Source organism: Anomaloglossus baeobatrachus, chromosome 5, assembly GCF_048569485.1.
Source record: "Anomaloglossus baeobatrachus isolate aAnoBae1 chromosome 5, aAnoBae1.hap1, whole genome shotgun sequence".
Lineage (NCBI taxonomy): Eukaryota > Metazoa > Chordata > Amphibia > Anura > Aromobatidae > Anomaloglossus > Anomaloglossus baeobatrachus.
In genome coordinates this window covers 228537907-228562649 of record NC_134357.1, presented here as the reverse complement: position 1 = coordinate 228562649, position 24743 = coordinate 228537907, and the positions used below count along the sequence as shown (strand labels likewise).

The window sequence follows — 24743 nt, the reverse complement described above, 5'->3', positions numbered from 1 at the left end:
GCTAGAAGAAAAGGAATTTACGGTAAGTAAACAAAATTCCCTTCTTCTTTGTCGCTCCATTGGGAGACCCAGACAATTGGGACGTCCAAAAGCAGTCCCTGGGAGGGTAAAATAATACCTCGTAATAGAGCCGTAAAACGGCCCGTTCCTACAGGTGGGCAACCGCCGCCTGAAGGACTCGCCTACCTAGGCTGGCATCTGCCGAAGCATAGGTATGCACCTGATAGTGTTTCGTGAAAGTGTGCAGGCTCGACCAGGTAGCCGCCTGACACACCTGCTGAGCCGTAGCCTGGTGCCGCAAAGCCCAGGACGCACCCACGGCTCTGGTAGAATGGGCCTTCAGCCCTGAGGGAACCGGAAGCCCAGAGGAACGGTAGGCTTCGAGAATTGGTTCCTTGATCCACCGAGCCAGGGTTGATTTGGAAGCCTGTGACCCTTTACGCTGGCCAGCGACAAGGACAAAGAGTGCATCCGAGCGGCGCAGGGGCGCCGTACGAGAAATGTAGAGTCTGAGTGCTCTCACCAGATCCAACAAGTGCAAATCCTTTTCACATTGGTGAACTGGATGTGGACAAAGAGAAGGTAAGGAGATATCCTGATTGAGATGAAAGGGGGATACCACCTTAGGGAGAAATTCCGGAACCGGACGCAGAACCACCTTGTCCTGGTGAAACACCAGGAAGGGAGCTTTGCATGACAGCGCTGCTAGCTCAGACACTCTCCGAAGTGATGTGACTGCTACTAGGAAGACCACTTTCTGCGAAAGGCGTGAAAGAGAAATATCCTTCATTGGCTCAAAGGGTGGTTTCTGAAGAGCCATCAGCACCCTGTTCAGATCCCAGGGTTCTAACGGACGCTTGTAAGGAGGAACTATGTGACAAACCCCCTGCAGGAACGTGCGTACCTTTGGAAGTCTGGCTAGGCGCTTCTGGAAAAACACAGAGAGCGCTGAGACTTGTCCCTTAAGGGAGCCGAGCGACAAACCCTTTTCCAATCCGGATTGAAGGAAGGAAAGAAAAGTGGGCAAGGCAAATGGCCAGGGAGTAAAACCCTGATCGGCGCACCAGGATAAGAATATTCTCCACGTCCTGTGGTAGATCTTGGCGGACGTTGGTTTCCTGGCCTGTCTCATAGTGGCAATGACCTCCTGAGATAACCCTGCAGATGCTAGGATCCAGGACTCAATGGCCACACAGTCAGGTTGAGGGCCGCAGAATTCAGATGGAAAAACGGCCCTTGAGACAGCAAGTCTGGTCGGTCTGGTAGTGCCCACGGTTGACCCACCGTGAGATGCCACAGATCCGGGTACCACGACCTCCTCGGCCAGTCTGGAGCGACGAGGATGGCGCGGCGGCAGTCTGACCTGATCTTGCGTAACACTCTGGGCAACAGTGCCAGAGGAGGAAACACATAAGGCAGTTGAAACTGCGACCAATCCTGAACTAATGCGTCTGCCGCCAGAGCTCTGTGATCTTGAGACCGTGCCATGAATGCCGGGACCTTGTTGTTGTGCCGGGACGCCATTAGGTCGACGTCCGGCATCCCCCAGCGGCAACAGATCTCTTGAAATACGTCCGGGTGAAGGGACCATTCCCCTGCGTCCATGCCCTGACGACTGAGAAAGTCTGCTTCCCAGTTTTCTACGCCCGGGATGTGAACTGCGGATATGGTGGATGCTGTGGCTTCCGCCCACAGCAGAATCCGCCGGACTTCCTGGAAGGCTTGCCGACTGCGTGTGCCGCCTTGGTGGTTGATGTATGCCACCGCTGTGGAGTTGTCCGACTGAATTCAGATCTGTTTGCCTTCCAGCCACGGCTGGAACGCTTTTAGGGCAAGATACACTGCCCTTATCTCCAGAACATTGATCTGCAGGGAGGACTCTGGCTGAGTCCAGGTACCCTGGGCCCTGTGGTGGAGAAAGACCGCTCCCCACCCTGACAGGCTCGCGTCCGTCGTGACCACCGCCCAGGATGGTGGTAGGAAGGATTTCCCCTTCGACAATGAAGTGGGAAGAAGCCACCACCGAAGAGAGGCTTTGGCTGCCTGAGAAAGGGAGACGTTCCTGTCGAGGGACGTCGACTTCCTGTCCCACTTGCGGAGAATGTCCCATTGAAGTGGACGCAGATGAAACTGCGCAAAAGGAACTGCCTCCATTGCTGCCACCATCTTCCCTAGGAAGTGCATGAGGCGCCTCAAGGGGTGTGACTGGCCTTGAAGGAGAGATTGCACCCCTGTCTGTAGTGAACGCTGTTTGTCCAGCGGAAGCTTCACTATCGCTGGAAGAGTATGAAACTCCATGCCAAGATATGTCAGTGATTGGGCCGGTGTCATATTTGACTTTGTGAAATTGATGATCCACCCGAATCTCTGAAGAGTCTCCAGAGCAATGTCCAGGCTGTGTTGGCATGCCACCCGAGAGGGGGCCTTGACAAGCAGATCGTCTAAGTAAGGGATCACCGAGTGTCCCTGAGAGTGTAGGACTGCTACCACTGCTGCCATGACCTTGGTGAAGACCCGTGGTGCTGTCGCCAGGCCGAAAGGCAGTGCCACGAACTGAAGGTGTTTGTCCGCTATGGCGAAACGCAGGAAGCCCTGATGCTCTGGTGCAATCGGTACGTGGAGATAAGCATCTTTGATGTCGATTGATGCTAGGAAATCTCCTTGGGACATTGAGGCGATGACGGAGCGGAGCGATTCCATCCGGAACCGCCTGGTTTTCACGTGTTTGTTGAGCAGTTTTAGGTCCAGAACAGGACGGAAAGATCCGTCCTTTTTTGGCACCACAAACAAGTTGGAGTAAAAACCGTGACCCTGTTGCTGAAGAGGAACAGGGATCACCACTCCTTCTGCCTTCAGAGTGCACACCGCCTGAAGAAGAGCATTGGCTCGCTCGGGGGGCGGAGATGTTCTGAAGAAACGAGTCGGAGGACGAGAGCTGAGCTCTATCCTGTAACCGTGAGACAGAATGTCTCTCACCCAACGGTCTTGTACCTGTGGCAACCAGGCGTCGCAAAAGCGGGAGAGCCTGCCACCGACCGAGGATGCGGAGTGAAGAGGCCGAAAGTCATGAGGAGGCCGCTTTGGGAGCGGTTCCTCCGGCGGTCTTTTTAGGACGTGACTTAGACCGCCATGAATCGGAGTTCGTCTGACCCTTCTGTGGCCTGTTGGACGAGGAGAATTGAGACCTGCCCGCGGGCCGAAAGGACCGAAACCTCGATTGTACCTTCCGTTGTTGAGGTCTTTTTGGTTTGGACTGGGGTAAGGATGAGTCCTTTCCCTTGGATTGTTTAATGATTTCATCCAATCGCTCACCAAACAGGCGGTCGCCAGAAAATGGCAACCCGGTTAAGAACTTTTTGGAAGCAGAGTCTGCCTTCCATTCACGTAGCCACATGGCCCTGCGGACTGCCACCGAATTGGCGGATGCTATCGCCGTACGGCTCGTCGAGTCCAGGACAGCATTAATGGCGTAGGACGCAAACGCCGACGCCTGAGAGGTTAATGACACCACCTGCGGAGCAGAGGCACGTGCGACTGCATTAATCTGCGAGTGACAAGCTGAGATAGCTTGGAGCGCCCATACGGCTGCGAATGCCGGAGCAAAGGACGCGCCGATAGCCTCATAGATGGATTTCAACCAGAGCTCCATCTGTCTGTCAGTGGCATCTTTGAGTGAAGCCCCATCTTCCACTGCAACTATGGATCTAGCCGCCAGTCTGGAGACTGGAGGATCCACCTTGGGACACTGAGCCCAACCCTTGACAACGTCAGGGGGGAAGGGATAACGTGTGTCCTTAAGGCGCTTAGAAAAACGCTTATCTGGACAAGCTCGGTGTTTCTGGACTGCCTCTCTGAAATCGGAGTGATCCAGGAACATACTCATTGTACGCTTGGGAAGCCTAAAACGGAATTTCTCCTGCTGAGAAGCTGACTCCTCAATTGGAGGAGCTGGGGGAGAAAGATCCAACACCTGATTGATGGACGCTATAGGGTCATTCACTATGGCGTCCCCTTCTGGTGTATCTAGGTTGAGAGCGGCTTCAGGATCAGAGTCCTGATCTGCCCCCTCCGCTTCATCCTCTAGAGAGTCCTCCTGCTGAGACCCTGAGCAGTGTGATGAAGTCGAGGGAAGTTCCCAGCGACCCCGCTTAGGCGGTCTGGGACTGCGGTCCGTGTCAGAGACCTCACCTTGGGACCTATGAGTCACCCCAGGAGCACTTTGCTGCTCCAACCGAGGGGGGCCTGGGGTCAATGATTCAACAGTGCCCGGCAGGGCTGTGGAGTCGGTAAGCCAAACCTTCGACTCCGACTCCGACTCCTCAAATTCTCTTGCTCAGACTCCGACTCCTCAAATTCTCTTGCTCAGACTCCGACTCCTCAAATTCTCTTGCTCAGACTCCGACTCCTCAAATTCTCTTGCTCAGACTCCGACTCCTCAAATTCTCTTGCTCAGACTCCGACTCCTCAAATTCTCTTGCTCAGACTCCGACTCCTCAAATTCTCTTGCTCAGACTCCGACTCCTCAAATTCTCTTGCTCAGACTCCGACTCCTCAAATTCTCTTGCTCAGACTCCGACTCCTCAAATTCTCTTGCTCAGACTCCGACTCCTCAAATTCTCTTGCTCAGACTCCGACTCCTCAAATTCTCTTGCTCAGACTCCGACTCCTCAAATTCTCTTGCTCAGACTCCGACTCCTCAAATTCTCTTGCTCAGACTCCGACTCCTCAAATTCTCTTGCTCAGACTCCGACTCCTCAAATTCTCTTGCTCAGACTCCGACTCCTCAAATTCTCTTGCTCAGACTCCGACTCCTCAAATTCTCTTGCTCAGACTCCGACTCCTCAAATTCTCTTGCTCAGACTCCGACTCCTCAAATTCTCTTGCTCAGACTCCGACTCCTCAAATTCTCTTGCTCAGACTCCGACTCCTCAAATTCTCTTGCTCAGACTCCGACTCCTCAAATTCTCTTGCTCAGACTCCGACTCCTCAAATTCTCTTGCTCAGACTCCGACTCCTCAAATTCTCTTGCTCAGACTCCGACTCCTCAAATTCTCTTGCTCAGACTCCGACTCCTCAAATTCTCTTGCTCAGACTCCGACTCCTCAAATTCTCTTGCTCAGACTCCGACTCCTCAAATTCTCTTGCTCAGACTCCGACTCCTCAAATTCTCTTGCTCAGACTCCGACTCCTCAAATTCTCTTGCTCAGACTCCGACTCCTCAAATTCTCTTGCTCAGACTCCGACTCCTCAAATTCTCTTGCTCAGACTCCGACTCCTCAAATTCTCTTGCTCAGACTCCGACTCCTCAAATTCTCTTGCTCAGACTCCGACTCCTCAAATTCTCTTGCTCAGACTCAGACTCCTCAAATTCTCTTGCTCAGACTCAGACTCCTCAAATTCTCTTGCTCAGACTCAGACTCCTCAAATTCTCTTGCTCAGACTCAGACTCCTCAAATTCTCTTGCTCAGACTCAGACTCCTCAAATTCTCTTGCTCAGACTCAGACTCCTCAAATTCTCTTGCTCAGACTCCGACTCCTCAAATTCTCTTGCTCAGACTCAGACTCCTCAAATTCTCTTGCTCAGACTCAGACTCCTCAAATTCTCTTGCTCAGACTCAGACTCCTCAAATTCTCTTGCTCAGACTCAGACTCCTCAAATTCTCTTGCTCAGACTCCGACTCCTCAAATTCTCTTGCTCAGACTCCGACTCCTCAAATTCTCTTGCTCAGACTCCGACTCCTCAAATTCTCTTGCTCAGACTCAGACTCCTCAAATTCTCTTGCTCAGACTCAGACTCCTCAAATTCTCTTGCTCAGACTCAGACTCCTCAAATTCTCTTGCTCAGACTCAGACTCCTCAAATTCTCTTGCTCAGACTCAGACTCCTCAAATTCTCTTGCTCAGACTCAGACTCCTCAAATTCTCTTGCTCAGACTCAGACTCAGACTCAGACTCAGACTCAGACTCAGACTCAGACTCAGACTCAGACTCAGACTCAGACTCAGACTCAGACTCAGACTCAGACTCAGACTCAGACTCAGACTCAGACTCAGACTCAGACTCAGACTCAGACTCAGACTCAGACATATATTGCTTATAGTTAGGTGAAAAATTTATTGTAGTACATGAATATGTGTATGTGAACATCAGACATTTAATAATTTTTATGATACAATAATCAAGATATTTGGATAGAACATAAAATATATTTATTGGAATACAACTTTAGAACACAAAAAACTGTAATAAATTGTAAATATGTAATACACTATGTAATATACAGTAGATTACATATATATCTTGTGTGTGTGTATATACACTGTATATATATATATATATATATTATATATATTACATATTTACAATTTATTAGTTTTTTTGTGTTCTAAAGTTGTATTCCAATAAATATTTTATGTTCTATCCAAATATCTTGATTATTGTATCATAAAAACAATTAAATGTCTGATGTTCACATTGTACTACAATAAATTTTTCACTTAAATATAAGCATTATACTAAATGTTGTTATTTAGTAAAATATTCAGCACATTCTGCATTGCACTCCTGTCCCCAATTTATTATATATTTTAGGAGTCGGAGTCGGTGCATTTTATACCGACTCCGACTCCACCAAAATGAGCTCCGACTCCGACTCCACGACTCCGACTCCGACTCCACAGCCCTGGTGCCCGGGGCCTGTGTCACCGGCCTGGACTGCAAGGCTTCTAGTATCTTAGCAGACCATTTATCCATAGTCTCAGAAAGTTTGTCAGCGAATACTGCAAACTCCGTCCCTGTCACCTGGACAGTGGCGGCCGGTGTTTCTACCTGGGCCGAGAGTCCCACTAGTGGCTGAGGCTCCGGCTGAGTGAGTGTCACAGGGGCCGAGCGAGTGTCACAGGGGCCGAGCATTGCACACAATGAGGGTAGGTGGAACCTGCAGGTAGCATAGCCGCACATGAGGTACAGGTTGCAAAGTAAGCCTGTGCTTTGGCACCCTTGCTATTTGCAGACATGCTGTTGTCTCCTCTGAGTACAATCCGGGAGGGTATATAGCCAAAAACAAACAGTGCGACCGTACAGAGTAAATGTATAGCATATAAACCTATATATATACACTTCGGCACCCAGGGGGGCCAGCACCTAGAAACAGGTGCGGCTTACCGACCGCCCAAAGCGGTTGTGTGACCACCAGATTCCCTGCCTGGATCTCCCAGAGCCGTTTGTCTCTCCTCTCTAGCTTCAGAAGTGCTGACAGGAATGGCTACCAGCGTTCTGTGAGGAGGAGGGGGCCGTGGGCGTGCCCAAGAAAGTGCGGGAATCTGGTGTCCCACGGTGCTCAGTGAGGGGGGAGGAGGATACAAAGTATGCTCCAGCCCTCAGCGCTGACGTCCAGTGCAGCGTCCCTCCCTTCCCCTGACTGACAGGCCCGGGAATATGCGGTACTAGGCCGCAAAAGCCGGGGACTAAAGTTATAAGCGCGGCCGGCAAACAAGCGCGGTCAGCGCGTGCCTCCTTCGCACAAAGCATAAAAACTGAGGAGCCCGTGATGCACGGGGGGGTGTATAGGCAGAAGGGGAGGGGCTTTACACTTTTAAGTGTAATACTTTGTGTGGCCTCCGGAGGCAGAAGCTATACACCCGATTGTCTGGGTCTCCCAATGGAGCGACAAAGAAATGTACTTTCTCTAGTACAAAAAGTATGATACCTTCGCTCCTTGTTCAAGTAACTGTTTCTCCTTCAGCCTTGATGCTAGTAATTCTGAAGCTTTTTTTGATAAGCCCAATTCACATGCTAAATCATTTAACTCGTGCTGATCAAATCCCTTACGAACTGAATCCTTGTGAATTTCAAATTCTGCATCATTGCTGTCACTGTGTTCGTCAACATCACTCAGAACTTCTAGAGATGGTAGCTATTCGAAAACTGGCACTGGAATTTCAGCTGAATGAGGCATTGGTCTGATAGCTGATGGTAGATTTGGATATTCTATTTTACTTTTATTTTTCCTGTTAAATCCTGATGTTTTCACTAAACAGAAGTAACAGTCTGTGGAATGACTTTTTGCTCTCTCCACACCATGGGGATACCAAATGCCAACTTTTCACGTGTTCATTTGGTCCACATCCGTAAACTCTCGACACACTGCTTGCACACTATGTGAGGGGCCCATGGCTTATCTTTATCACCGAGTTTTACTTTAAAATATGCAAAGAAGGGAATTTTGTTACTTACCGTAAATTCCTTTTCTTCTAGCTCCTATTGGGAGACCCAGACGATTGGGTGTATAGCACTGCCTCCGGAGGCCACACAAAGCAATTACACTAAAAAGTGTAAGGCCCCTCCCCTTCTGGCTATACACCCCCAGTGGGATCACTGGCTCACCAGTTTTAGTGCAAAAGCAAGAAGGAGGAAAGCCAATAACTGGTTTAAACAAATTCACTCCGAAGTAACGTCGGAGAACTGAAAACCGTTCAACATGAACAACATGTGTACCCGAAAAACAACCAAAAATCCCGAAGGACAACAGGGCGGGTGCTGGGTCTCCCAATAGGAGCTAGAAGAAAAGGAATTTACGGTAAGTAACAAAATTCCCTTCTTCTTCGGCGCTCCATTGGGAGACCCAGACGATTGGGACGTCCAAAAGCTGTCCCTGGGTGGGTAAAGAATACCTCATGTTAGAGCTGCAAGACAGCCCTCCCCTATAGGGAGGCAACTGCCGCCTGCAGGACTCTTCTACCTAGGCTGGCGTCCGCCGAAGCATAGGTATGCACCTGATAATGTTTGGTGAAAGTGTGCAGACTCGACCAAATAGCTGCCTGGCACACCTGTTGAGCCGTAGCCTGGTGTCGCAATGCCCAGGACGCACCCACGGCTCTGGTAGAATGGGCCTTCAGCCCTGATGGAACCGGAAGCCCAGCAGAACGGTAGGCTTCAAGAATTGGTTCTTTGATCCATCGAGCCAGGGTGGCCTTAGAAGCCTGCGCCCCTTTGCGCTTACCAGCGACAAGGACAAAGAGTGCATCCGAACGGCGCAAGGGCGCCGTGCGGGAAATGTAGATTCTGAGTGCTCTCACCAGATCTAACAAATGTAAATCCTTCTCATACCGATGAACTGCATGAGGACAAAACGAAGGCAAAGAGATATCCTGATTAAGATGAAAAGAGGATACCACCTTCGGGAGAAACTCCTGAATGGGGCGCAGCACTACCTTGTCCTGGTGGAAGACCAGGAAGGGAGCCTTGCATGATAGCGCTGCCAGCTCAGACACTCTCCGAAGAGATGTGATCGCTACCAGAAAAGCCACTTTCTGTGATAGTCTAGAAAGTGAAACCTCCCTCAGAGGCTCGAAGGGCGGCTTCTGGAGGGCAACTAGTACCCTGTTCAGATCCCATGGATCTAACGGCCGCTTGTACGGGGGTACGATATGGCAAACCCCCTGTAGGAACGTGCGCACCTTAGGAAGGCGTGCCAAACGCCTCTGAAAAAAGACGGATAGCGCCGAGACCTGACCTTTAAGGGAGCCGAGCGACAAACCTTTTTCTAACCCAGATTGCAGGAAAGAAAGAAAGGTAGACAATGCAAATGGCCAGGGAGACACTCCCTGAGCAGAGCACCAGGATAAGAATATCCTCCACGTTCTGTGGTAGATCTTAGCGGACGTGGGCTTCCTAGCCTGTCTCATGGTGGCAACGACCCCTTGGGATAATCCTGAAGACGTTAGGATCCAGGACTCAATGGCCACACAGTCAGGTTCAGGGCCGCAGAATTCCGATGGAAAAACGGCCCTTGGGACAGTAAGTCTGGTCGGTCTGGTAGTGCCCACGGTTGGCCGACCGTGAGCTGCCACAGATCCGGATACCACGCCCTCCTCGGCCAGTCTGGGGCGACGAGTATGACGCTGCTGCAATCGGATCTGATCTTGCGTAGCACTCTGGGCAAGAGTGCCAGAGGTGGAAACACATAAGGGAGCCGGAACTGCGACCAATCTTGCACTAGGGCGTCTGCCGCCAGCGCTCTTTGATCGCGAGACCGTGCCATGAAGGTTGGGACCTTGTTGTTGTGCCGGGACGCCATGAGGTCGACGTCCGGCCTTCCCCATCGGCGACAGATTTCCTGAAACACGTCTGGGTGAAGGGACCATTCCCCTGCGTCCATGCCCTGGCGACTGAGGAAGTCTGCTTCCCAGTTTTCTACGCCGGGGATGTGAACTGCGGATATGGTGGAGGCCGTGGCTTCCACCCACATCAGAATCCGCCGGACTTCCTGGAAGGCTTGCCGACTGCGTGTCCCCCCTTGGTGGTTGATGTATGCCACCGCTGTGGAGTTGTCCGACTGAATTCGGATCTGCCTCCCTTCCAGCCACTGCTGGAAGGCTAGTAGGGCAAGATACACTGCTCTGATTTCCAGAACATTGATCTGAAGGGTGGACTCCTGCTGAGTCCACGTACCCTGAGCCCTGTGGTGGAGAAAAACTGCTCCCCACCCTGACAGACTCGCGTCTGTCGTGACCACCGCCCAAGACGGTGGTAGGAAGGATCTTCCCTGTGATAATGAGGTGGGAAGAAGCCACCACTGCAGAGAGTCCTTGGCCGTCTGGGAAAGGGAGACTTTCCTGTCCAGGGATTTTGACTTCCCGTCCCATTGGCGGAGAATGTCCCATTGAAGTGGGCGCAGATGAAACTGCGCAAACGGAACCGCCTCCATTGCCGCCACCATCTTCCCGAGGAAGTGCATGAGGCGTCTTAAGGAGTGCGACTGACTTTGAAGGAGAGCCTGCACCCCAGTCTGTAGAGACCGCTGCTTGTCCAGCGGAAGCTTCACTATCGCTGAGAGAGTATGAAACTCCATGCCAAGATACGTTAGTGATTGGGTCGGTGACAGATTTGACTTTGAGAAGTTGATGATCCACCCGAACGTCTGGAGAGTCTCCAGTGCAACAGTCAAGCTGAGTTGGCATGCCTCTTGAGAGGGTGCCTTGACCAGTAGATCGTCCAAGTAAGGGATCACAGAGTGTCCCTGAGAGTGCAAGACTGCTACCACTGCCGCCATGATCTTGGTGAACACCCGTGGGGCTGTCGCCAGACCAAATGGCAGAGCTACGAACTGAAGATGGTCGTCTCCTATCACGAAGCGGAGAAAGCGTTGGTGCTCTGTAGCAATCGGCACGTGGAGATAAGCATCCTTGATGTCTATTGATGCTAGGAAATCTCCTTGAGACATTGAGGCAATGACTGAGCGGAGGGATTCCATCCGGAACCGCCTGGCGTTCACATGCTTGTTGAGCAGTTTTAGGTCCAGAACAGGACGGAATGAGCCGTCCTTTTTTGGCACCACAAAGAGATTGGAGTAAAAACCTTGACCTCGTTCCTGAAGAGGAACAGGGACCACCACTCCTTCTGCTCTTAGAGAATTCACCGCCTGCAGAAGGGCATCTGCTCGGTCGGGATGTGGGGAAATTCTGAAGAACCGAGGCGGAGGACGAGAACTGAACTCTATCCTGTACCCGTGAGACAAAATGTCTGTTACCCACCGGTCTTTGACCTGTGGCAGCCAAATGTCGCAAAAGCGGGAGAGCCTGCCACCGACCGAGGATGCGGAGGGAGGCGGCCGAAAGTCATGAGGCAGCCGCCTTGGAAGCGGTACCTCCGGTTGCTTTCTTGGGGCGTGAGTGAGCCCGCCAGGAATCAGAGCTCCTTTGCTCTTTCTGAGTCCCTTTGGACGAGGAGAATTGGGGCTTGCCCGAGCCTCGAAAGGACCGAAACTTTGACTGCCACTTCCTCTGTGGAGGTTTGCTTGATCTGGGCTGGGGTAAGGAGGAGTCCTTACCTTTGGACTGTTTAATGATTTCCGCCAATTGCTCACCAAACAGTCTGTCTCCAGATAATGGCAAGCTGGTTAAACATTTTTTAGAAGCAGAATCTGCTTTCCATTCCTTTAACCACAAGGCTCTGCGCAAAACTACAGAGTTGGCGGATGCCATTGAGGTACGGCTCGTAGAGTCCAGTACCGCATTGATAGCGTAGGTCGCAAACGCAGACATTTGCGTAGTTAGGGACGCCACTTGCGGCACTGCTGGACGTATGAGAGAGTCCACCTGTGCCAGACCAGCTGAAATAGCTTGGAGCGCCCACACGGCCGCGAATGCTGGAGCAAACGACGCGCCGATAGCTTCATAGACAGATTTCAACCAAAGGTCCATCTGTCTGTCATTGGCATCTTTAAGTGAAGCCCCATCCTCCACTGCAACTATGGATCTAGCTGCAAGCCTGGATATTGGAGGGTCCACTTTTGGACACTGGGTCCAGCGTTTGACCACGTCAGGGGGAAAAGGATAACGTGTATCCTTAAGGCGTTTAGAAAAACGCTTGTCCGGATAAGTATTGTGTTTCTGGATGGATTCTCTGAAGTCAGAGTGGTCCAGAAAAGTACTCAATTTACGCTTGGGATACAGGAAATGGAATTTCTCCTGCTGTGCAGCTGCCTCCTCTGCAGAAGGGGCTGGGGGAGAAATATCCAACAGCCTATTGATGGCCGCTATAAGGTCATTTACCATGGCGTCACCATCTGGCGTATCCAAATTGAGTGCGGCGTCAGGACAAGACTCCTGATCACCCACCTCTGAACCATCATATAGAGACCCTTCTCGCTGAGACCCTGATCCGCGTGATGACGTGGAGGGTCTCTCCCAGCGAGCTCGCTTAGGCGGACTGGGACTGTCATCGGAGTCAGAGCCCTCAGCCTGTGATGCCTGGGACCCCCTTGAATTACGGATTAATTCCAGCTGAGGGGGGCCGGGGAACATAGACACAGCGGTGTCCATGGTCTGAGCAACTGGCCTGGACTGCAAGGTCTCCAGGATTTTTGTCATAGTCACAGACATTTTATCAGCAAAGACTGCAAATTCTGTCCCCGTCACCGGGGTAGGGTTCACAGGCGTCTCTGCCTGGGCTACCACCACAATAGGCTCTGGCTGACGAAGTGCCACTGGGACTGAACATTGCACACAATGAGAGTCGTTGGAGCCTGCTGGTAGATTAGCCCCACATGCTGTACAAGCAGTGTATACAGCCCGTGCCTTGACACCCTTGCGTTTTGCGGATGACATGCTGTTGTCTCCTCAAAGCAATATAGGGTGTACAGCCAAGAAGCGACCTTACAGTGCAGTACACAAATATAACACTGTGGCACTAGTGGGGCCGCACGTATGTGCTGCTTACCGCCCGCTTAGCGCGGGTGTGTGGTCGCCAGAAACCCCTAGCCTGGGTCCCTCAGAGCCTGCGTCCGTTCTCCAGCCAGACTGCATGTGTATAATGGCTGCCGGCGTCCTGGGGAGCTGCAAGCCTGGGGGCGGGCCTAGGGCGTGCACAGAGAAAAAGCGCGAAGCCTGTGTCCTACTGTGCTCAGTGAGAGGGCTGGAGCATGTAAATCGTGCTCCAGCCCTCGGCGCTGCCGATTGAACAACGTCTCTCCCCTACCCTGATTGACAGGGTGGGGGGCGTTAACGAAGCGGAGCTAGGCCGCAGAAAAACCGGGGACTAAAGTTAGAAGCGCCGCCGCCGTAAAAGCGCGGTCGGCGCGTCCCCGGCGCACTACAAGTCGCAGCTGCGCCGCCGCTCCAGGGGCGGTCGGCGCGGCGATCCACACACATAAAGTCCCCCAGTAATCTGCGGGGACTATAAGCCCAGCGCACAGCGCTACAGTCCCCGGCGCACTAGCACACCCAGCAAGCCTGGGGTGTGCGTGGCCTGCCATACGGGGACACAGAGTACCTGAAAGTTGCAGGGCCTTGTCCCTGAACGGCACTCCCGCTCCACATCCAGCAGGTTCTATGGGTCTGTGGATGGAGCCCGGCCTCAGGGCTTGGTGGCCGGTAAGATCCCACTTCCTCAGAGCCCCCCAGGGGGATGGGGAAGGAAAACAGCATGTGGGCTCCAGCCTCCGTACCCGCAATGGGTACCTCAACCTTACAAACCACAAGTGGGGTAAGAAGGGAGCATGCTGGGGGCCCCATATGGGCCCTCTTTTCTTCCATCCGATATAGTCAGCAGCTACTGCTGACTAAACAGTGGAGCTATGCGTGGATGTCTGACCTCCTTCGCACAAAGCAGAAAACTGGTGAGCCAGTGATCCCACTGGGGGTGTATAGCCAGAAGGGGAGGGGCCTTACACTTTTTAGTGTAATTGCTTTGTGTGGCCTCCGGAGGCAGTGCTATACACCCAATCGTCTGGGTCTCCCAATGGAGCGCCGAAGAAATATGCTTGTTTGACAAATGCACTGATGTTTGCCCTTTGAACTGGAATGGTGAAAACACCACAAATATAGCAGAAGGAGTCAGGGTTGTTTAGGCATTTACGACGAGAGGAAGAAGGAGCAGACATGATTTGAAACAAAGGAAATATGTACATAAGTAAATAAAACACTGAGATGGAAAGTTACAAGCTTTGAAAACTAAGAAAAAAATCATAAAAGTTATATAAATTACAACTAAGCGCCCAATGTAAAGAGAAAAGCTATCACAAATCCTATTTATTCCTACTATGATACATTTTGTGTGTAAAGATATTGATAATTATGACGTATTGGGAGCTGCACACACCTTTCACCACACTGTCTCAGTTGTGACTACTCTTACAAGTTGCCACGTAGCTCTATATGAGTCGAATTGTACCCAGATAAGTCTTATTACAGAAATCAGTGCAATTGTGCTTCTATGGCAGGTAAGTTGAGGAGGAAAAACTTGACGTGATAGAAAAAAACTGACTACATTTTTGGAATCCGCATGCCAATTTTAGTATAAATCAGCTCAAAAACCTAACTCAACAGAATTTTTTTTTCAAATTGTTCCACAGTATAATTGTTGTATTTATACCCTCTTTCACTTGTAAAGAGCCATGGAATAAATTGCGCTATAATAATATTATTAATAAATAATAATAATAATAATAATAACTTCCTAACAAAAACAAATTGGGTTTTAAAAATTACACTGATGTAAAGCAGACATCTCGGAAATGTAATTTATTAACTATTTTGTGTGACATAACTCTGGTTTAAGGGCAAAAAAAAATTCAAATTTTCAAAATTGCTAAATTATCACCAAATTTCCGATTTTTTTTCCCAAATGAACACAAAATAGCGCACTCAATTTACCACGATCATGAAATACAAGATGTAACGAAGAAACAATCTCAGACTCACTGGGATCTGTTTAAGCCCTATGCGCACAGTGCAGTTTGTGATGCGTTTTTGGTGCAGTTTGTTGCCATAAACTGCATGCATTTCCTTCCCCAGCAAAGTCTATGAGAATTCAGAAAGGCTGTGCGCACGTTGCTTCTCTTTTCCTTGCAGAAAAGAAACAGCATGTCAATTATTTTTCCAATTTTTCCATTGAATAGTTAAAAAAAAAAAAAAAAAAACGCAGGCAAAAAAGCACCAAAACACAGCAAAAATGCAGAAATGCGGCAAAACCGCATGCGTTTATGGGGATTTCTTCGGCCAGAGATGTATTTTTCTGCTAGAGGGTGTGTTTTTTGCTGACTAAACAAAACTGCAGTGTGTGCACATAGCCTAAGTGTTCCAGACTTATAACATCATAAAGTGACACTGGTCAGAATTGTAAAATTTGGCCTGGGCATTAAGGACAAAATTTGCTCAGTCACTAAGGGATAACATGGAAATGCTAGGTACAGCTGAGTATATGAAATGTAAATAGAAAAACATTTCAAATAAAAAATGCTATTAAAAAAAAAAACAAACAAAAAAAAATAAAAAATAAAACTATAGAGGGGATAGCCACCGGAATACTAGAAGGCTGCAGCCAAAATCCGTAGTGGATAATTGGGTAGAATGGTAGTGTTAATGCTGGGAGATGCGGCACCCATTGGGAGGGAAGTACCGTATTTTTAGCTTTATAAGACGCACCGGATTATAAGACGCACCCCAAATGTAGACATAAAAAAAAAGGTAAAAAAATAAAAATGGGGTCCGTCTTCTACTCCGGTGTCTTACCGGAGGGGGGCAGCAGTGGTGGTGAAGCGGTGTCACGAGAGGCAGAGGTTGTGCTGGCAGGCGCGGCGGCGTCCTTAGCGGCAGGCGCGGCGGCGTCCGTAGCGGCAGGCGCGGCGGCGTCCGTAGCGGCAGGCGCGGCGGCGTCCGTAGCGGCAGGCGCGGCGGCGTCCGTAGCGGCAGGCGCGGCGGCGTCCGTAGCGGCAGGCGCGGCGGCGTCCGTAGCGGCAGGCGCGGCGGCGTCCGTAGCGGCAGGCGCGGCGGCGTCCGTAGCGGCAGGCGCGGCGGCGTCTGTAGCGGCAGGCGCGGCGGCGTCTGTAGCGGCAGGCGCAGCAGGCCGGTGTGGCGAGTGTCCCAGTGTCCGCGGTCTCGGTTCAAATGATGGCGCCTGGAGCGGCGCATGCGCAGATGGAGTTCTCATCCAAGAGCTCCATCTGCGCACGCGCCTGCTCCCGGCGCCATCATTTGAAGCTGGGACCGCGGACACACTGGGTAACCTGCTGCACAGCCGCCCGCACGCACAGAGTAGCAGCCAGGCGGCTGCCCGCCTACCTGCAAAGAGGCAGCTGGCACAGACAGGCACCCGGCTGCCGCCCACACGCAGGCACAGGCACCCGACTGCCGCCCCCACACAGGCACCCGACTGCCGCCTGCACGCAAGCACAGGTACCCGGCCGCTTGCACGCAGCCACAGGCACCCGGCTGCCCGATCGCTGCACAGACAGGACCCCCAGGTAAAGCTATATTCGGATTTTAAGACGCACCCCTCATTTTCCTCCCAAATGTTTGGGAGGAAAAGTGCGTCTTATAATCCGAAAAATACGGTATATAATTTTCTTTATTGCTACTTTAGCTGTTTAGAAGGGGGTTATCCCCTGTAAAGTTAAGCACTTACTTGCGGTTTTGCTGGCGCTGAAAGAGTAGACGTCTGTGCTGAGGGTGCAGATGGGTGGTATCTGGGCGGAACTGCAGTTGCTGAGGCCTGAAAAATACAATGTCATTGTCATACACAGAAATTTTGGTCCTTGTACAATTATAAGGTCAAACTTAAAATTGCACCAGTGTTTGGTATATTTACAAGGTAATTAAAGATAAAGTAAGCTATGCTCACCTTACAGGTTCTTGGATTGTGAGCTGGCTGCTCCAAGATCTGAGTTTACCCCAGAAGGGAGAAATCCTACTTCCAGCAGCAGCAGTACCGCTGCGGCCTGTGATTGGATGCCGCAGTCAGGTGACTTCAGAAGCACATCATTGCACTGCTGACGTCACCTTACCATGGCCCCCAGTCACAGGCCGCAGCGGTGCTGCTGCCGATGGAACCGTGACTTTTCTCTTCTGTGGTAAAAGACAATACAGTGGCCTGCACATGATCCAGGTAAGTGCCAGACAGATAAGTACGGCTTTGTTTGTTATTATTCAATATGCCAAACCACCAGTATAGATTTAAATTTTGTCCGCACCACACCTTAAAAAGGTGTTCCACTTAGTAAATACAGCATTTAGCATGAAATGCAGAGTCATTTTCTAATAACCTGTACTGCAACCATTTGTGAAAATGTTCACACTGTTAGCATTTGGTTATTCACTGCTAAGGTTTATAGTTTACTTCGGCTACATTAACTCATACGTTGGACACGTCCTTGTATGATACATGTTTCAAATAACAGCCCACTGACCAAAAAGTTGCAATGATCTGAATACCCATTCATTTTAAAAAGGGATTTGTGAGTCTGATCTATAAGTCTCAGAACCTGTCCTCTCTCATCCATTGGGCGGATAAGGCTCAACCATTAAAGGGAACCTGTGTGGTCTCCTGTGCCCCCAGAACCATGAGCTATTCTGGGAGCATAACTAGAATCCCTGCTTGTCCCAGCATTTACTTTCACAAATATCTTTATCTTTAAAAATACTTTTTGTAGTTTATGAGATGCTAATGAGGGCTGCGACTAGTCGCAGAGGCGTTAGTTCCCTTGCTAGTCGGGCCCACTTAAGCAGGTTAGCATGCTTTACAATGCCCAGCGTCACGACACCGCGCGGCTTTGTATCCGTTAGCATTGAGCTTCTTTGACGCAAGGTGTATGCACCCTGGCTTCAAAGATGCTCACTGCATGTGATCAGAAGAAGTCTGCACTTCCCGTCACAAGCACTACTCAGAAGCCGAGAGTATGTGTCCTGGCTTCAGGGAGGAGTAAAACGCATGACTCGAAGTATTAAGAGTCAATCAATTAATGAAAGTTCAGATAGCTTACCTGCTTTAGTTGTTAAAAACAAAAGAGAAAAAAAAACAGGTGTGCGAGAAGAGTCTTAAAAAAGGTAAAACTTCTACCTGGCCATCTTTCAGCTATATAATCAATTTGGCATGATGTTCAGTCTGATCATCCGGGAAGTCCAATATCACCAAATCAAAAACTGGCTGCATGACTACAACCTAGTATATTTCACTCTCAGACATTTGTTTGAGGATTCACATGGTGCACGCTCATGCTTTAGCTCATCTTTAGCTTGTGCAAGAGTCCAATCTACTGCATACTGGAATAAATCTCTGCTACACTGTACACTTCATTGTGGCTAGAATTATAGCCAATCTAGGAGACCATTATCCTACCTACACCTCATGCTAATCTCAGCGAGCTTTGATTAACCCCTTCCCGACCCTTGACGCACCAAATGCGTCATGAAAGTTTGTGCCTTCCCGACCTTTGACGCACCGTATGCGTCATGGCGGGTTTCCGTTCCTGCAGCGCTGGTGACCGGGTTCACTGAAATGTCACCAACACTGCAGGTACATAAGGACTTGTAGTTGAGCCCAGGGGGAGTGACTTTTTCCCCCTGTGGCTACGATCGCTCTGATTGGCTGTTGAAAGTGTCACTTTCACTTTCACATTCAATCAGAATGATTGTAATATTTCACCAATGAAACGTGGTGAAATATTACAATCTAGCCATGGCTGATGATGCAATATCATCGGCCATTGGCTGGAGCAGAATGACTTCTGTGTCACCACCCCCGCCCCCGATCTGATTGGAGTTATCGTCCATGTGACGCTATCTCTCCAATCAGATGTGGAGGGGCGGTGTGACCAGTGGGTGCCCTCCCCCTTCAGCTTCCTGGCCGAGGAAGGTGAAGAGGGAGGCCCCCTGTTGCCGTCGCCATCGCGATCAAGGCGCTGCGAGGATCTGCCGCCGATCACCTTGCTGCGAGGATCTGCCTCCACCGATCACCGCGCTGCCAGGTAAGATTTGCTCCCTTCTGCTGTCCTCCGCTCCCCCTGCGTTCCAATGCCACCCCCGCACTCCCAACCTGATCTTCGCTCCCCCCGTCGTCCGATTACACCCCCCCACCCCGATCTCCGCCCCCCCGTCGTCCGATTCCACCCCCCCACGACCTCCGCCCCTCCGTCGTCCGATTCCACCCCCCCACCCCGACCTCTGCTCCCCCCTGCCCTATGACCCCTCACTGCTCTGCTTCTGACAGCCTGCTGAGTACTGTGAGGACCCCTGCCCCAGCCAGTAAGCACTCGCCCTGCCCCAGTAATCAGGCCCCCCTGCCCCAGTAATCAGGCCCCCCTGCCCCAGTAATCAGGCCCCCCTGCCCCAGTAATCAGGCCCCCCTGCCCCAGTAATCAGGCCCCCCTGCTCTGTGATCTCACCCCTGCCCCAGTAATCAGGCCCCCCTGCCCCAGTAATCAGGCCCCCCTGCTCTGTGATCTCACCCCTGCCCCAGTAATCAGGCCCCCCTGCCCCAGTAATCAGGCCCCCCTGCTCTGTAATCTCACCCCTGCCCCAGTAATCAGGCCCCCCTGCTCTGTGATCTCACCCCTGCCCCAGTAATCAGGCCCCCCTGCCCCAGTAATCAGGCCCCCCTGCCCCGTGATCTCACCCCTGCCCCAGTAAGCAGGCCCCCCCTGCTCTGTGATCTCACCTCTGCCCCAGTAATCAGGCCCCCCTGCTCTGTGATCTCACCCCTGCCCCAGTGATCACCTCACCCCTGCCACCCCCACACAGTCCTCCGCTGCCTCCCCTGACCTACGCTCCCTGTAATCACTCACCACCGGTGCCCTGGCTTCTGCCAGCCGGCTGGTGTGAGTGACTGCTGCTAGTGATCACCTGCCCCAGTAATCACACCAACCCCCCCCCCCCCATCTGCGGTGATCAGCCCCCCCACCTGCGGTAATCTGACCCCCCCCCACCTGCGGTGATCTGCCCCCCCCCACCTGCGGTGATCAGCCCCCTATCCCAGTGACCCAGCGATCACCTGCACCCCAGCGATCGCCCCTGCGAGTGCCCCTGTGATCGCTCCTGCGCCCCAGCGATCGCCCCTGTGATCACCACGGCCTCCGCAATCACCACCGTCCCTGCGCCCCAGTGATCACCTGCGCACCTGCGGACATCACCTGCGCCCCTGCGATCATCCCTCACCTGCGCCCCTGCGATCATCCCTCACCTGCGCCCCTGTGATCATCCCTCACCTGCGCCCCTGTGATCATCCCTCACCTGCGCCCCTGCGACAGTGATCCTGCCGCACTGATCATGCCCCCTGCTGCTGGCTCCTGCATCTTCTCAGCCCCCTCCGCGCCTGTCAGCCCCCTCCTGCAGTTGAAAGTTTCACCAAACACTCGCACATACACATGCACACTATAATAAAGTTTAGGGGATTTTTTTTTTACACATGACAAAATGTCCCACTCGTCCCAGTCACAAAGGGTGTACTCAGCTGAGGAGGCACATGCCTCCCAAGCTGATATTGAGGGAAGACCCCACTTTTCTCTTTCTCCCACTCTTCCATCTCCAGTGACACAAACTTGACGTCGCAGGACAAGAAATCATCTGGAGGCCGGGAGGAGAAGAGCCGGAGGCCATGGAGGAAGATCCACAGTAAAGTGTGAGTATCCCCCAATCTAGCGCTAGTGCACTAAACCACGCACACCAAACTGACATACATTACACCACACTAAGCTGAAATACACTACGTCAGGTTCGTATGTGGTGTGGTATAGTGTATGTCAGGTTGGTGTGTGTTGTAGTGTACATCAGGTAGTGTGTGTGTGTGTGTGTTTGTGTGTTTGTTTGTTTGTTTGTTTGTTTGTTTGTTTGTGTTTGTTTGTTTGTTTGTTTGTTTGTTTGTTTGTTGTGTGTGTGTGTGTGTGTGTGTGTGTGTGTGTGGTGTATACTACGTATGGAGAATATGTAGTGTATGTCAGGTTGGTGTGTGTGTGTGGTGTAGTATACACCACACACACACCAACCTGACATACACTACACTATACCACACTGCACACCAATCTGACTTAGTGTATGTTAGGTTGGTGTGTGGTGTATGTCAGGATGGTGTGTGTGTGGTGTATACTACACCACACACACACACACACACACACACACACACACACACACACACACACACACCAACCTGACATACACTACATATTCTCCATACGCCACATGGTGTCCGTAAATAATGCTAATTTTCCATTCAAATTGTTAGCAAGATACCATGTCACTTATGGAGATCCCCTGTGTGCCTAAACATTGGCCCTCCCCCACAAGTCACCCGATTTTGGAAACTAGACCTCCCAAGGAACTTATCTAGATGCATAGTGTGTACTGTGAACCTCCAGGTGCTTCACAAATTGATCCGTAAAAATGAAAAAGTACTTTGTTTTTTCCACAAATTTTCTTTTAGCCTCAATTTTTTTCATTTTCACATGGGCAACAGGATAAAAATAATGCTAAAATTTGTTGGGCAATTTCTCCTGAGTACACAGATACCTCATATGTGGTCATAAACCACTGTATGGGCGCACAGCAGGGCTCGGAAGGGAAGCAGCGCCATTTGACTTTTTGAATGGACAATTAGCTCCAAAAGTCAAATGGCGCTCCTTACCTTCCGAGCCTTGCCGTGCACCCAAACACTTGATTTCCACCACATATGAGGTATCTGTGTACTCAGGAGAAATTGCATAATACATTTTATGGTGTAATTTTTCCTGATACCCTTGTAAAAAAAAAGCTATCTGGTTGAAGTAACAATTTTGTGGTAAAAAAAAAAAATATATATATATTTTCACGGCTCAACGTTATAAACTTCTGTGAAGCCCCCAGGGGTTCAAAGGGCTCACTAAAAAGCTAAAAAAATTCCATGAGGGGTCTAGTTTCCAAAATGGGGTCACTTGTGGGGGAGCTCCATTGTTTAGGCACCTCAGGGCTTCTCCAAACGCAACATGGCATCTGCTAACTATTCCATACAATTTTGCGTTTGAAAAGTTAAATGGCGCTCCTTGCCTTCCGAGCCCTGCCGTGCACCTAAACAAGTGATTTCCACCACATATGAGGTATCGGTGTACTCGGGAGAAATTGCACAATAAATTTTATGGTGTCATTTTTCCTGATACCCTTGTGAAAATGCTAAATTTTATAGCTAAAGTAACATTTTTGTGTAAAAAAAAAAGTAAATTTTCATTTTTTCCTTCCACATTGCTTTGATTCTTGTGAAGCACCTAAAGGGGTAATAAACTTCTTGGATGGGTTTTGAGTAACCTGAGGGGTGCAGTTTTTAGAATGGGGTCACTTTTGGGTATTTTCTGTCACCTCGGCCTCTCAAAGTCACTTCAAATATGATGTGGTCCCTAAAAAACGTTTTTTTTTGTAAATTTTGTTGGAAAAATGAGAAATTGCTGATGAACTTTGACCCCTTCTAATTGCCTAACAAAAATTGAAAATTGCGCTGGTGTAAAGCAGACATGTGGGAAATTTTATTTAGTAACTATTTTATGTGACATATTTCTCAGATTTATGGGCATAAAATTTCAAAATGTGAAAATTGCGCAATTTTCAAAATTTTTGCCAAATTTCCGAAATTTTCAGAAATGAACGCAAAAAAATATCGGCCTAAATTTACCACTTTCATGATGTACTATATGTCACGAAAAAACAATGTCAGATTTGCCAGGATCCGTTGAAGCGCTCCAGAGTTATAACCTCATAAAGGGACACTGGTCAGAATTGTGCAAAATGGCGAGGTCAGTAAGGTCAAAATAAGCTGGGGGCTGAAGGGGTTAATAGAATGAAAGCAAAAAAGTGGGGAGACCACTATATAACCCGAAAACATACAATATTGGTTTCCAACTGCAAGTATATTAAATTAAAATGGCCTTGGTTCTACTGACAGAAACCTGTCCAAGAAAGTAAATAGGAAAGGTCCCTGTGAGCATGTGAAGTAAGGACATATCTGGACTCGTATGTGGTAATGTATTTAGAATATCAGTCACTTTCTTTTATAGTATTCTAGTAAAGCCCCTTTAAAGAAAAATGTTATATTGGGATGTACATTTTTGCTAACAGTAACATTGTCAACAAGCTCTGATACAACAGAGCATCGCCTCTGGATAGGTCTTACCGTATTTTTCGGACTATAAGACGCACCGGACTATAAGACGCACCCTGGTTTTAGAAGAGGAAAATAAAACTTTAAGCAAAAAAATGTGGTCATGACACAATGTTATGGGGCGAGGATTTGCTGTTGACACTGTTATGGGGGTAATGTCCCCAAATTCTCTACCAAAGGTACCCCATCCTGGTAATGATCCTCCTGCCTTGTATATGATCCTGCTATAAACCCCCATCCTGCTCATATACCCCCATCCTGCTCATATACCCCCATCCTGCTCATATACCCCCATCCTGCTCATATACCCCCATCCTGCTCATATACCCCCATCCTGCTCATATACCCCCATCCTGCTCATATACCCCCATCCTGCTCATATACCCCCATCCTGCTCATATACCCCCATCCTGTTCATATACCCCCATCCTGCTCATATACCCCCCATCCTGCTCATATACCCCCCATCCTGTTCATATACCCCCCATCCTGTTCATATACCCCCCATCCTGTTCATATACCCCCCATCCCTCCTGCTCATATACTCCCATCCTGCTATATGCCCCCATCGTGCTCATATACCATCCTGGTATATGGCCTGTATCCTATAGCACAGAGAAAAGAAAAACAAACGTTTACTCACCTTTTCCTCACTCCCTGCAGCCGATCATCTTTCTCTCTGCACCGCTGACATGTGTGTGTGTGTGTGTGTGTGTGTGTGTGTGTGTGTGTGTGTGTGTGTGTGTGTGTGTGTGTGTGTGTGTGTGTGTGTGTGTGTGTAGCCGTTCCCCCGCAGCACGCGATGTCTTCCTGTCTGTGCCGATCAGCTGACCGGCACAGACAGGAAGACATCGCATGCTGCGGGGGAACGGCTCCACACACGGGGACGGGTGAGTGTACTGATTCACTGCACCCCGCGCTGATAATGACGCCCGGGGGGCAGTGAATACAGCCGCACATGATCACTCCAGGCTGTAATTGCCAGGGGTGATCATGTGGACCGGCTCTTTACTATGCGCGCGTCCCCGCTCGTCCTCCCGCCCACCTGTCAGTGCCGGCTTCAGCGCTGAGAGATGGGCGGGAGGATGGGCGTGCATATGTAATGAGCGGGTCCACGTGGTCACAGCAGGCTGCTACAGCCTGCTCGTGCCCCCATGACCCGCTCCACCGCAGCACCTCATTCCCCGCAGCCACAGTCAGACCATAAGACGCACCCCCAACTTTCCCCCAACATTTGGGGGGGAAAAAAAAAGTGCGTCTTATGGTCTGAAAAATACGGTAATCAAAATGGCTCAAAGTTATCCTGCCACAAGCTGAGGTATTTTCTTCCCTTTAGAAGGTGAAGCAGAACCA

At 50.3% G+C, this 24743-nt stretch overlaps 1 protein-coding gene across 1 annotated transcript in view; it reads right to left on the bottom strand.

The window, feature by feature from the left end:
- PATL1 (PAT1 homolog 1, processing body mRNA decay factor) overlaps positions 1-24743 on the bottom strand; it is a 230223-nt gene that overhangs the window by 106448 nt on the left and 99032 nt on the right. The window contains exon 9 of the mRNA XM_075349144.1: positions 16905-16991. Within this exon, the coding sequence (XP_075205259.1) occupies positions 16905-16991 (87 nt within the window). The remainder of the gene's footprint in view (positions 1-16904; positions 16992-24743) is intronic.